The following is a 13,153-nucleotide window of genomic DNA, read 5'->3' as shown; positions in this document are numbered from 1 at the left end:
AGGGCTAAGAGTCCATCTCTGCGTTAAGGAAAGGCAAGATAAGAAGCACATTCTGCGTTGTTGTGCTCTGGGGACAAGCAAAGATTGCTTAAGCTGTGGAGGTCTGCCAGGGATATTTAGAGTGGCTTGCAGGACATTTCCTGAAGGGCATCCTTTACATCACTAACCATGTGTGGACATTTACCAATATCGAAGGTGGAAGATCGAGGGCATGAGGCACAGGAGTGGTGTATGTGCCCAGGGGTCAGGGTCCGGGAGTTGTGTGACAGTCTCTGATGTACATTGGATTGGAGAGATATCAGAAGCGATAGGCCCTGTAAATGTTACTTGGATGCAGGAGTAGAAGGAAAACCATGTGAACTCGAAGCATGAATGTGGAACACTTTGAATTTGGGACTGACATTGTCCATCTCTGAACCCAATGGTTGAGAAAAAATAATTTAACAATGTAGTCGAAGCTTGTGCGCGTTACCACCTAAGGAAGGAGTAACACCACACCAAACCTTATGACTTGAAAACGTCCTGAGCTCAACACTATATGGAAGGAGTGTGTAGAGCATGCATAGCTATAGGCACACATGCTACAAACATATTTTTGGATACATGACATACAATTTTGAAACACCTGAAACACCTCCACACATGGAAGACTGAAGGTGACTAGACAAAATGTTGGAATTGCATGTGTATATTTCATGTGTTGGCATAATTGTACTGAGCATATTGATATAAATGATGCTAAATATAAAATATATTTAGCATTTTATATTGCATGAACAGTTGTTTCAAGGTACAACATACATTTACAAAATGGAAGTCTAGAAAAGTACTTCCTTAGTGTGACTGTCATGCGACCAGCCAACTAGTAATTTAAGCATTGCATTATATTTGAATATTCAAAACCTGCTATAGTATTCTTTAAAATCTTTATTTTCGGTCAGCACTGTTCTCAAGAACTCTAAAATTCACACATTTCTGAGCAATAAAAGTTCATTGGTAGCAGTACATTTCAAGGAGCAACTGTTAAATCCCCTAGAGCTACAGACAAAATATGTTTTAGAAATGAAAACGACTCAATAATACCCCATCTAGTGTCTAGCATAAACTAACTTTTTTTATTCCGGGCTAACATATCTTGTACTACATGTTATATGAAAATAATTAATGTTCTGATTTAACATTTGTATATTTGAGGGGAAAGCCCAGCTTTTCATGTTATTTTAAAGAACATTATATGACTGAAATTCAGTCCCCCTATCTGTTTTTGACTAATGGAAACAATCTTCACGGACAAGGTCTTTTGTCAACCATCAAGAAGATGTACCAGTGGGTAAATGTAGAGAGAGGAAATTGGGTCCACAAAAGCATAATTTATTAGTACAAACTATTAAGGACTTTTTAGAACTACCTAGAGTTCTAAATGCAAATACACTGAATGCCGGGAACTTAGCTTCTTTCATTTTTGTTAACAACATCAATGCATTAAAGAGGTTACTGCCATGCATTTCTAATGGCTCTTCAGAAATGTATACCCACGTATATATGATGAACACATTACTTGTTATTTTTCCTTCCTTATGCATATTGAGGTCTTCAAGCCAACTCCTTCCAACTTGGAAAGAATTGGAAAGGGTGTCTGCTCAAATCAGCTATGATAGTCAATTACTGGACGATGCAGACTGTTTTCCTTTCAACAACATTATGTTGTTTTAAAATAAGAATCATAACTCCAAGAAGCCTTAGAATGTCAACAGCTACCTCCCCAAATACTTTACCAACTTGATAAAGTTCATATTAAACCCATCGATGCTCATGACGAGCTCAGCTCGTCATGCAGTACAGTGCTCGTGTGCTCATGACGAGCTGAGCTCGTCATGAACAATGGGAGTAAAGGATCTGCAGCACAGAGGGGGAATTGCTGCAGCACTGATGGTGTTAAACACGAGTGGCCACCACACAAATCGTTTACATCTCTGTTGTTACTATAAAAAGCTAATTCCAATTACCCACTTACCAAAAACCTTACCCAGGCTGCTTTACTGGCATACAGGGCTGAAATGGACCAAAAGGAAACATCTACACCAGGGCAAACAAAAATTCTCACAATGCTTTTAAAAAACAAAATACATAATTACCCGTTTCAATGCTAATTCCCTGCCCTAACATCCTGGAAGACCAACTGAACATGATGTTGAACCACTCACTTCTGCAGGCTACCTGAGAAGGTCATATCCCTATCACTTCAAACTAAAATCCAAGAGAGATTGAGGACTTTAAAATGGCGGTAGATTGTAAATATTGGTTTCATAGATTTGTTGGTGTTGTATGACATGGTACAAAACACCTTCGCAACAGCATGACATACAGCCATCAGAAATAGCAACAAAGCCACTTTGCTCTATGCTAACTTACGCAGCCTTAAGAACTTAAATGAAAGACCTCCAGGATAATACTACAATGTTCCTCAATTCAATATTCTATCTCCAATAGCAAGGGCCAATCACCCTTGGATAAAAACTATACTTATAAAATGTGTTAGCCAGGCATGAGCCACAACTACCAAATCTTGAGGCAGCTTTCAAACCAAAGAATCCCAAAGGCTACCAATTGCCTTCTAGACTTATTTAAACACATTGGATCAGCTCACACTCTTCTCTGTCATCAAACACTGTGTACTAATCCCTTTTAGTCTGCCATATGGCCACATGCTCGCCAACTACTTCCTTTCGCACTGCTTCCAATACTCTACTTGATCAAACATTCCCCAAAGTGCATATATTACCTTTATCTAGCCCCCAGAGATGGAAATTAGCTGGATAATGTTGTCACCCAGCTCACTGATTGTGCTAAATGCTACCATAATTCCTACATTACTGCACATAATGGAACTATAGTTATTAGTAAAACCCCCTTGTTCCATCACATTCTGATCTCAGTGTCCAATGGGAAACTTCAAAACAAGAACTGATTTAAGATGCAGCCTAACATAAGGTGGCAACCTTACCAAAGAATCGTCTGAACTAAAAAGTTATTGAAACTTGATCAATTGTATCGCATCCATAGCAAACTAGACTGGGTTTAACAATTTATAAAGTTGAGGCCTAAGGGCATCACTACCCATAGGAGTTCTATCTTCCCACCACTAGTTGACAGGTTTTTCTCATGCTGACAAGTGGGGAAACTCCAGACCAACTACTGCTGCCAGCACTTAAAGTTAGATGTTAAAATCCTGAGTTGCAATTACTTTCCAAGAGAGCAGGTAGTCTCCACTCTGATCTGCAAACAACCCTCAACTGCCCACTTGAGGTTTGTAGATGACGAATTGACCCCAATTTCCATATTACTTTTTTAATACAGTAATTTACAAAGTACACTTCAGTAGTACGGCTCAGGATTAGATTTCTTAGTAGGACATTATCATATCCTCCACCAACTGGTTGGCATTTTCAAATGTATTTGAAATTAATTTTTTCAACTTGTACTAGAGGGGTTAACAAAGAAAAACCATTAAACCATTGTCAGAAAACTACTGCTTTTCACCTGGACAACTATTGATTTCTCTGCAGTGTACACACTAGTCAAGGATGAACGATCCCCTCCACTGCTCCTCCATTAGGACACACTGGCGCTTCCTTCAACTACATTCCATCAGACTTAATTCCACATTGTATCTGAATCTTCTAACTGTCTTGTTTGGCTAAAAGTTTTTGCTGTGCCTTAATTCTTTTTTAGTTTGAAATCTTTTTATTGAATCAACAACAAACAGATGCAATACGTCATAGGCCGATAGTTGTCATATCGCTGCACATATCATCAAAAGAGAACAAGAAAAATAAGAAGAACTCCCCAACCCCCCTCCCTGTATCTGCCCTCTCCTCCCCCTTCCCGTCTCCTCCCCCGTTTAGTGTGCTTGAACAGAAAAGCAAACTCAATTCATTTTTAAACAAAAAGACGACTAAATGGAAAAATTGGAAGGTTTGATATGTTTGTTTTGGATCACTCAAGTATTCTTGAGGGAATAATGTAGGACTAATTCATTTTGTAATACTAGTTACCTTTGCTGTTTTTACATTAATTTCAGTTCCAAAAATGTGTTTCAATCCAAAATTGATGACATTTTTCTTCTGAAGATTGCAGTGTGGCACCATCTAATAAGTTCTATTTTTGTTTTGTTTTTTATTACTTTATTTATTAGGTCTAGCATTAGCCAAGACCATTTGATTTTACTAAAATAATATGTATAGTATACTCTTCTTAAAGGAGCATTCAGTCACCTCTTTTCATCGATTGATCGGATGGGTCATTTACATTTTGCTTCCGCCAACTACAGTTTACAGCATAGGGCAGTAGGTCAGCCTACCTGAGCCACTTGCTAACCTTACTTTGAGTAGCTGCATTTTGCTCTTTCACAAAGTGGTCATCAGCGGTTACCTTTAGTGGCAGTATTTTTCTTTTTACTTGATCTTCTTTAGTGTTGCCGGATGTGATAGAAGGACTCCTTAAAAGTGAACAAAGGGCACATTTCAACTTACATCAAGGGGCAATGTGTGAGCCCACTTCAGTCACTGATTGATTTCACTATGAGCTTCCCTTTCACAAGAAGCACATACACACACAAAATAGTTCCCTTCAACGTCAGGGAAGTACTATGGTAATGTATTCTTTTTGAGGCCCCCAAAATACACTTTCAACTTTAGCCCTTTTATTTAATGATGAGGGCAAAACAGCTCCCTGAACAAGAAAGTTTTGCAAAAACCGAGACCAAGCAAAACAAGAATGACCAAAAAGTCTGGTGGCAACGCAGGCCTATTGGGTTTGCCGATGCCTGTTTAATTTACCTTCCGCCTTCTCTCTCCCTATATCTAGCCATCTATCGAAACAGAGAGAAAGGTGTGTGTTTTTTTTTAAATACAAGGCTTCTTTTTACCTGGGAGCCGCCATATGTATAGAAATATGAGTAAATGTAAAAACGGTACTCCTTACTCCTTTACCCATCTGTTTTTTTTTCTATTTACCTGTCCTTTCGCTGAATTTTTGCTTTGATTTGTTTTTTTAAGACTCTCGATTTTTTATTCCTTATTTTTTGTTAAAAAACTATTTTCGAAATGGAAAACCCTCATTTTACTGTCCTGGAATGCAGTATTCTCGCTGCCCCAAGTTCAAAATGCATAAGAACTGCAATTCTTGATTTGCAAAGGGAGAAACTGGATTTATGAAGTAGGCAATGGAAGGAGTGATGACACTTTTCTTCAGAATTGCGAACATGAATTCCGAGTGAGAACGATGGTGGATGAAGATTGATTTTCAGCCAAAGGGACACTATACAATGGTGGATCATTGGGCATTACTCTGCATACTGGAAGACAAAATCATTCTAAATGGAAGAGCATCTAGTTGGAAGAATACGGAGATTCTGATCATTCCCGATTAATTCAGTCTTGAAAATGCACTGAGATTTATTACACAAAGCAGAGAGGAGCACTGATTAACCCACTGTGAACAACTCTACACGAACATAATAATTTCTTTAAAAACTCATTAAAGCAAAGAAGTTAAAATTGAGATTGAAAACATTAAAGACCCATTTTCATTTATTAGAATGATTGTGCTGGAACTACTGACGATTTGAAAAGGACCTATATATCCCTTTGTGACTTCAGTGATGTAGGCTGCGGAAAAAGAGCCCAAACTCACGTATAAATGTTGACTCGTACAATAAACCTTTGCATAGTAAGTGTAGTTACATAGTCTATATCAAAGAGATATAATAAGGGATGTCTGTTTTAGTTACATATGATGTATCTTTATTACGCCTGCAGTACATTGGTGGTTAATGGAAGTGGAGTGGTTAAATGAGTGTTTCTCCTTGGCAGCTAAGTTGTACATCACAACTCAAACGAAAGATGTTCAACTACCTTCGAGCGGGTGTTCTAACATAAAGGTTTGTATAACTACAAATCTTATTTATGCATTGACCCTGGGGTGAAATCATTTGCCAGAAATGTTTTAAGTGTCTGCGGGTTATATGTGATTAGTTAAGCAAAATGTTTCTTTCCTACCACAATCTATAGTGAGCATTTTCCTTTAGTTGTGTGAAAATGTGAATGATTTACAAATCTTGAAATGAATTTGCATAGCAATTCGAACTTCCGATGTACTTGCAAGCATATACACTCACACAATCGGATTTTACCTTCTGACTTCGCGTCAAGTCGAGGGGTGTGTGTCCTGGGTGCTGTGTGGACTTGCTGCAGATAAACCTCTTCTTTCCTTTCTTGGAGTCCGGTCCATGATCAGGATCCTGGTCTGTATCCATGGTTTCCTCTTTGGCTGCATCCCGATCTTCAAAGTCATCAGAGTCCATGTTTAGCTGGAGGTCAGATTCTGAGTCTGTGTCGCTGCTTGTGTCCCCTGATGACACTGACTTTGGCTCATCGTTCTCGGAGAGCACGTCAGCTCCTACAGAGTCAGAATAATAGCAGACTATATGAGAATTCAAAATTACTGTGTAAAAATACACACTTATGGAAGTACACACTCTTTACTTTTTAAAGTTTAAAAGAAACCAACTTTGGGCTTGATGTCTCAGTCAAATATTTTACTGCATGGTTTTTAAAACATTTGGTAGTCTGCAGACATATCACTAACAATTTAACTACAGGCTCGAGCATAAATGTACTATTTGTGTCAATTATGAACTTGAGTTACTGGAATCTTTATTGTACAGTTAATTAAAAGCATTACAGTTAAAATACGAGCATTCATTCATCTCATGAGGTAAAGTATTAATTACATTGAATAATGCAAACGTTATTACACAAAGATTACTCGCGGCTATGAGTGAGTTTGCAGAATAAATACACAGGGCCTTTCAGTCTGCAGGGTGAATATAAGCTAACCTATCGGGCACTGTTAATGCCCATATTGGCCAAACTAATCAAACTACAAAGTACCTAGTTTGGATTCAGTCGAGTTAAAGTACCACCTAGTGTTCACCAAATGTCTAATTAAATATTCACATCCGTTTTCTACAACTTTCCCGAACTTCATACATACTGCCAAGTGTTGTTCATCTTTACAATTAATGCATAATTCAACAACCCCTTACATGGTCTCACACCTAGTCTGAGAAAGGACAACTTTAAAAATGGTCTCCGTTTACTACTCAATGTGGCAAACTGACGTTACTGATTTAAAAAAAGAATGGGAAACCCACAATTTTTGCAAATTTACTTTAACCTTGGTGTCCAAAAGCCATTTGAATTCAATGAGAGAAATGACAATGCCATGTTGGCACGTTCAACATTATGCTTTTTAATCCACTTAATTTTTATTTTTTAAAAGAAGAGCCTAGCCCCAGGCACTGAATGAAATAACATCAAGGATAAAGCAACATTACAATAAACTCTACATCGAACAGTTAGGTGCTCCTTACAATTGTATGTGTCAAAATTCATGTGGAGATATGCTATGTTCCATTCTTGAAGTCATTGTTTTTCCCCACTTCTTGGAAAATAGAGAGTCTGGTTTCCAATAATATTAAGAAGAAACAGAATAGGGGGCGTGGCCAGCAGCATGGCCGAGTATCTGCGTTTTACAGAGGCTCTGATCGCCCGGCATACATCCTGCCTTGAATCCTGTCTTCAAGCCAGGAACACCGCACTCACCTTCCAGCCGAGTGTGTTCCAAACCTCAGCCCTTCAGAGGAACCGCCTTAGTAGCTCCTGCGGCGTGAATCGAGGCAGACATGCGATCTTTCCGAAGACGGGACTCAGCCGCCAAGATGGCCGACCAAACCCGATGAGCACACAACATTGACCCGGGGCACCTCACGGTGGTGGCGGGAGGAATACCAGCACGCTGTGCTGTGTCTGTCGCAGTGCCTGCCCACCGGCGATGTCCCGACTCCCCATGGAAAAGCGGGTAAACACTGACACGGCGTCCTGCTGACCCTGCAACGTTGAGGAGGACGTCTCCCCCGTCTGCATAGCGCCGAAGGTGCTGATCCCTGAGCTGTGAGGGTGTGGCCCTCCTTCCCTTCAAAAAACAACAAACTGGTAAATGGAGGGTCCCAGGGAATGTTTAATGATCACACAGTTATAGCCCCTGAACAGAAGTACAACTAAACACCAAAATAACTGTGGGTCAAGGAGAATGTGTCTTTTATAAAGTGTGTCAGGGTGACTAAGTGTGTGTTGAATAATTTCTTAGAACAGCACACAACAAAGTATCGCACTAGGAGGGAAGATATCCATCAGTTTATCGTCCTTTGCCGCCCTGTCATCATTTGAAACCCTTCCCTTCCCCATCGACCTGCCACTTTGTGATCCCGCCGAAGTGCGAGCTGCAGACGGGCTTGTCAAAAGAGGACGGAGAACTCCCCCTGGACCTTTGCCAAGCCACAGTAGTTGTCATACCGAAATCGGGCAAGCCCCAGGAAAATTGTGGCTCTTATTGTCCAATTTTGCTCCTTAATGTCGAAACCAAGATCTTGGCCTTCATACTCGCCAGATGACTACTGACTGTTATTACGTCCATGGTACACAAAGACCAGTCGGGCTTTATGCCCAAACGTGCCACCTGCCTCAACCTCAGTAGGCTGGCAAATTGTCTAGACAAGGCCAAAGGGAGTGAGATTCCTCATTTGCGTCTCTCACTTGATGCAAAAAAAAGGCATTTGACACAGTACACTGGCCTTTTATGAGACGGGTCCTCTTAAAACTGGGCTTCGGGTATAACTTTCGGACATGGGTCGATATTCTAAACATGAATCCCAAGGCTAGAGTAAAAGTAAATGGCGTTAAATCAGCCGAATTCCGCCTCCAGCAGGGGACCAGACAGGGCTGTCCGCTGTCCCCCTTGCTTTGGAACCTCTAGCATGCCTGATCAGAGCGCACCTTGATTTAACAGGGTTCCAGGACTCCAAGGGACAGCTGTTAGATGAACGAATCCTGCTTTATGCAGACAACATCCTATAGTATGTGACTAACCCTGATAAGACACTCCCAATTATCTTTCAGGTAGTTGAAAATGATGGTAAGCAGGCGGGGTATCAGATCAACTGGGGGAAGTCAACCATATACCCAATAGGGGGCCCCATAGACTTGCGCTCCGTACCAGTGCGCTTTCCCATCGCTGAAGAGGGCTTCAAATATCTAGGACTCTTTGTTTCTGAAAACGTGACAAACTGCCTCACTCATAACATCCAGCGCATTCTAGCAGACTTCCGAGGTGACGTGGCTAGGTGGCGGCGTCTCCCCCTGACCTTACTGGGAAGGACTGCGATGTACAAAATGTTTACACTACCCAAGCCATTATACATTTTCTAAAACAAGTATTGTAGATTACCAGAGGTACTCTTTAAGGCGATTAATACTGAACTACAAACTTTGCTATTTGACGGGGGCAACCCCCGAGTTGTGCTGCAAAGCAGCCAGTATAATGGGGGAACAGCGCTACCGGATGTCCGTGCCTACTAAAGAGTGGCACACCTCGTAGTTATTAATGAATGGGGACACGCCCCCTAGGACCACCCCTCGTATGCCCTGGAGAGACTCCAATTTCAAAAACAGTCTTACCTTCACTACATATACGGGAGCCAAGGGGTGAAAAGTCTGCTGCCAGCAACACAGAGGGCGATTGAGGCATAGAGGGAGCTGAACGTGTGATGAAATGGGACAAAAAAACTAACTAGGTAGGTCCATTCCTCTGTGGGAAGGAAAACGGCTGCCTCAACTGGCAAAATTACGGGGGTATAAAGGATGGGATGCTATTGGGATTACCACTCTTGGGGTCATAACACAACAGGGCACCCTGTTACCATTTGCGGAGCTACAAACGGAATATAGCCTGACAGACAAGCAGTATTATGAATATATTCAACTCTGACATGCGTGGCTGGCGCAAAAACCTGACATTGTGGATCTCCCGGAATATGCCCATTAGAAGGTCGGTTACTGCAGGAAGAGATACCGGAGAAAGCAGTCTCCTGGACATACAAAACCCTAATAAACAACATGCCTGATAACTTACTAAAACTCCGAGTCAAGTGGGAAGACCTCGTAGGTACATTGGAGGACATAGATTGGAAGACAGCCCTAATGCACCCTAGGGAGGTGGCGATTACGCTTCGATTACGACTGGTTCAGTTTAAAATCTTGCATAGTGTGTATTACGACAGGGTTAAATTACATATGATGGGTAGGGAGGAGACGCTGGAGTGTCTGCGCTGTAGAACAGTACGTGGATCTTTCGTTCATACTCTATGGCTTGTCGTCAAATACATAGCTACTGGAAACGGATAGTGCAGGAACTAAATAACATACTACATGCACAAATCCTGAAGGAACCCTAAAAACGTTCTGTTGGGCATCCACACGGACGTCGACATTCCTAGATTCCAACTTCTGCTTAGTAACCTAGGCCTCATAGTGGCAAAATGTGATATAGCCAAATTCTGGGGAAAACCAGAACTTCTCACTTTGAAAGAGTGGCAGACTGGTATGGACATGTACATGGGTGCTGAAAGGCCAGTGTTTAAAGCGAGGGGATGCCCTAGAAAGTTTAGGAAAGTCTGGCAGCCATGGCTGAGCTATTACAATATAGAGCTGGAAGGGGAGGAGACAGATGTATTGGAAGGTACAGAAAACGACATGTAGGCGCAGGGTTCGTTACTGTGGGTCCGAACCTAGCTGAGAGCCTCGAGGGGTATCTAACAGAAGGGGTCGGGAGGCATCTTAGGGGTCATGAAGGAAAATCATAATGCCGTAAACTCTGTATCCTCACTAACTGTTCATCTTATTATTTGTAATGAATGGACTCTGATTGAGATGTACCTGTTGAGTTGTTTGATGTTTTACTACAAAATAATTAAAATATATTGTTTTTAAAGGAAACAGAGTAGCCAATTTAATCTATGTCTGATAGCTACGTTCTTTACAATAATTTTTCCGTATTGTGCTAGGAAGCAGCTCTCTGCCCAAGCAAGACTCTTGCCTTTTAATTTTGTAATTTGGTAACTGATTTCAAACTTTAAAAAATAAACAGAAAAGAGTTTGAGGGCACAGGTCTTATTGCTATTACAAGGACGTAGCACAAGGAGCACGTACACAACATCATTAGCCAATATTCCAAAAATGTTGGCCATGCTAAAGTGCTGTAGTGGTTAAATGTAATGCTTGTGACCATGAATGGTCTGTGTGGATCCAGGACCAGGTCTACTTAAAAGCATATGTTTCAACTTGATGGGCTACTGAGCTATGGGCTTATTTCCCATCTCTCCCACTTTGCAAATTCGTCCCCTCTCTTTCTTACTCATCTCTCTCCCCACTCACACCGTCTCTTTGTCCCTGGATTTTTTTCCTACCCAGGAAGAAGTGAACTCAAGTACATCTGCTCACCGTATGCATATAAACACAGATGAGGCCCGGAAATCACAAGATTGTCCAGTGTTCCTTCGCTTGATGTGGAAGAAAGGAATTGCAAATGGTAGGTTGGAGGCAACAATTATGGGAAGCCTTTCATGTTATTAACAGCTAAATAAATATGAATGACAGCCAGGTGATAGCTTTGTAGAAAAAGCACCTGCTGCAGAAATCTACGTGTAACATAAAGATCCACCTTTTCAATTTAAAAAGTTAATAAATTGAGTACCAATGCTCTTGTGCAATAGTTACGTTTTGTAAATCAAACAAGTGTATCTATTATGTATATTAAAGATAAAGAGTTGACTCTGTAATACGTTCAAAGAGTCCCCCTCTTCAGAAAGCGGTTTTAGGATTCACCCCAAATTATCTACACGTTCTTTTTTTTTTACCAATAATGCTGCCTTATTTTTCTAAGAGAGATGAAAGCACAATGAATTAATGATATTTATCCAATAATCACACACTGTAGCTTAACGTCTGAGCCAGGATTAGGAGCAGATTAGGTTCAACTAGCATAATTCTCCTATGTAGTAGCAATGTCGAACTGAGGTGCTTTGTGTGCATGTGTTTGAGTATGCAACCTGGTAGATACCAGGCAACCAATCTTCTGGAGTGTGGGCAAAGTAGGAACAATATTTGAAGGGACAGGTTTGCTGCAAACATAATGTTGGCACTTCAGTAATCTGTCTAGGACATTTACAAAATTTAGCATCTCTGGGATGTAAAGAATTACCTGCATCGATGAGCATATATGGGAAGTAAAGAATTACCTGCTTTGATGAGCATTTTGGTGAGGACTGGGGAGCCCATGGCTGCGGCGAGGTGCAGAGGGGTGTTTCCCCCAAACGTTCGAGCATTGACATCAGCACCCAACTAAAAACAAATTAGGACAAGAAATCAAAAGGAATGTTAAACACAGTGGCAGGTGGGAGCAATATATCAGCATGCCAATAGTTACAACATACAACACGGCCAGCATGTAAAGAACATAGCCAGTCACTCTGAGTACAGAATAAAAACCGAGTTAGAAGACTGTTGAAGCTGTGAGCTGCTCTCTAACACACCAAAATCTGCTGGACTGACCATCTCAAATGGATCTCAGAGCAAGCATCATGCATCCACAAGACTATCAGCCTCCCACTCATCTGTATCCATCTGCTCAATGGATCTTAAGGACCAATCTGTGAATGCTCTCGTATATTTTCACCTGTGTTTCATTACTTAGATCTGATGTCTTTCAGCTAACTGTCCTTGTGTCGGAAGGTTTTCCTTTGGCCACTTTTACCTTTTCACTCAAAAGCACTTAGAATTCTAGGATTAATACTTTTGGTTTTCCTTTGCATTACTAATCTCGTCATTTGTAGCGCTGTTGGCTAAAAAACAAATACAGCACTTGATGAAGGTAAACCCCATCACATAGGGGACAGCTGGCTACTTGGGTAACTGACCAGTCACCCAAATAGTTTTTAAAATCACTAATCCCTTTCCTTTTCATGCACAGCATACAAAGGAGCCCCCTTTGAATGCACTGCAGTTCCTGGGGAATAGATAACAACCTGTAAACTAAGTTGCTGATAGGGAACCAGTGAACGCCCAGTACCTGTATGTACCCATGAACTGTAAACTAGCAACTCTTCAACTGTGACCAGAACTGCCCTTTCACTGAGCACTGTATTTGTGACCCCAGCAAATGAATAGGAGTTGTTACAATGCAAGTCATTACAGCA

At 41.0% G+C, this 13,153-nt stretch overlaps 1 protein-coding gene across 1 annotated transcript in view; it reads right to left on the bottom strand.

Moving 5' to 3' along the window:
• The window catches only part of NFKB2 (nuclear factor kappa B subunit 2), a 256,667-nt gene that overhangs the window by 45,117 nt on the left and 198,397 nt on the right, over positions 1-13,153 (bottom strand). The window contains exons 19-20 of the mRNA XM_086922228.1: positions 12,197-12,299; positions 6,194-6,459 (exon numbers count right to left, since the gene is read on the bottom strand). Coding sequence (XP_086778354.1) covers positions 6,194-6,459; positions 12,197-12,299 — 369 coding nt within the window. The remainder of the gene's footprint in view (positions 1-6,193; positions 6,460-12,196; positions 12,300-13,153) is intronic.

Source organism: Lissotriton vulgaris, chromosome 5 (genome assembly GCF_964263255.1).
Source record: "Lissotriton vulgaris chromosome 5, aLisVul1.2, whole genome shotgun sequence".
NCBI lineage: Eukaryota > Metazoa > Chordata > Amphibia > Caudata > Salamandridae > Lissotriton > Lissotriton vulgaris.
The sequence above is the reverse complement of the archived record's forward strand: the minus strand, read 5'-3'. Positions and strand labels throughout refer to the sequence as shown.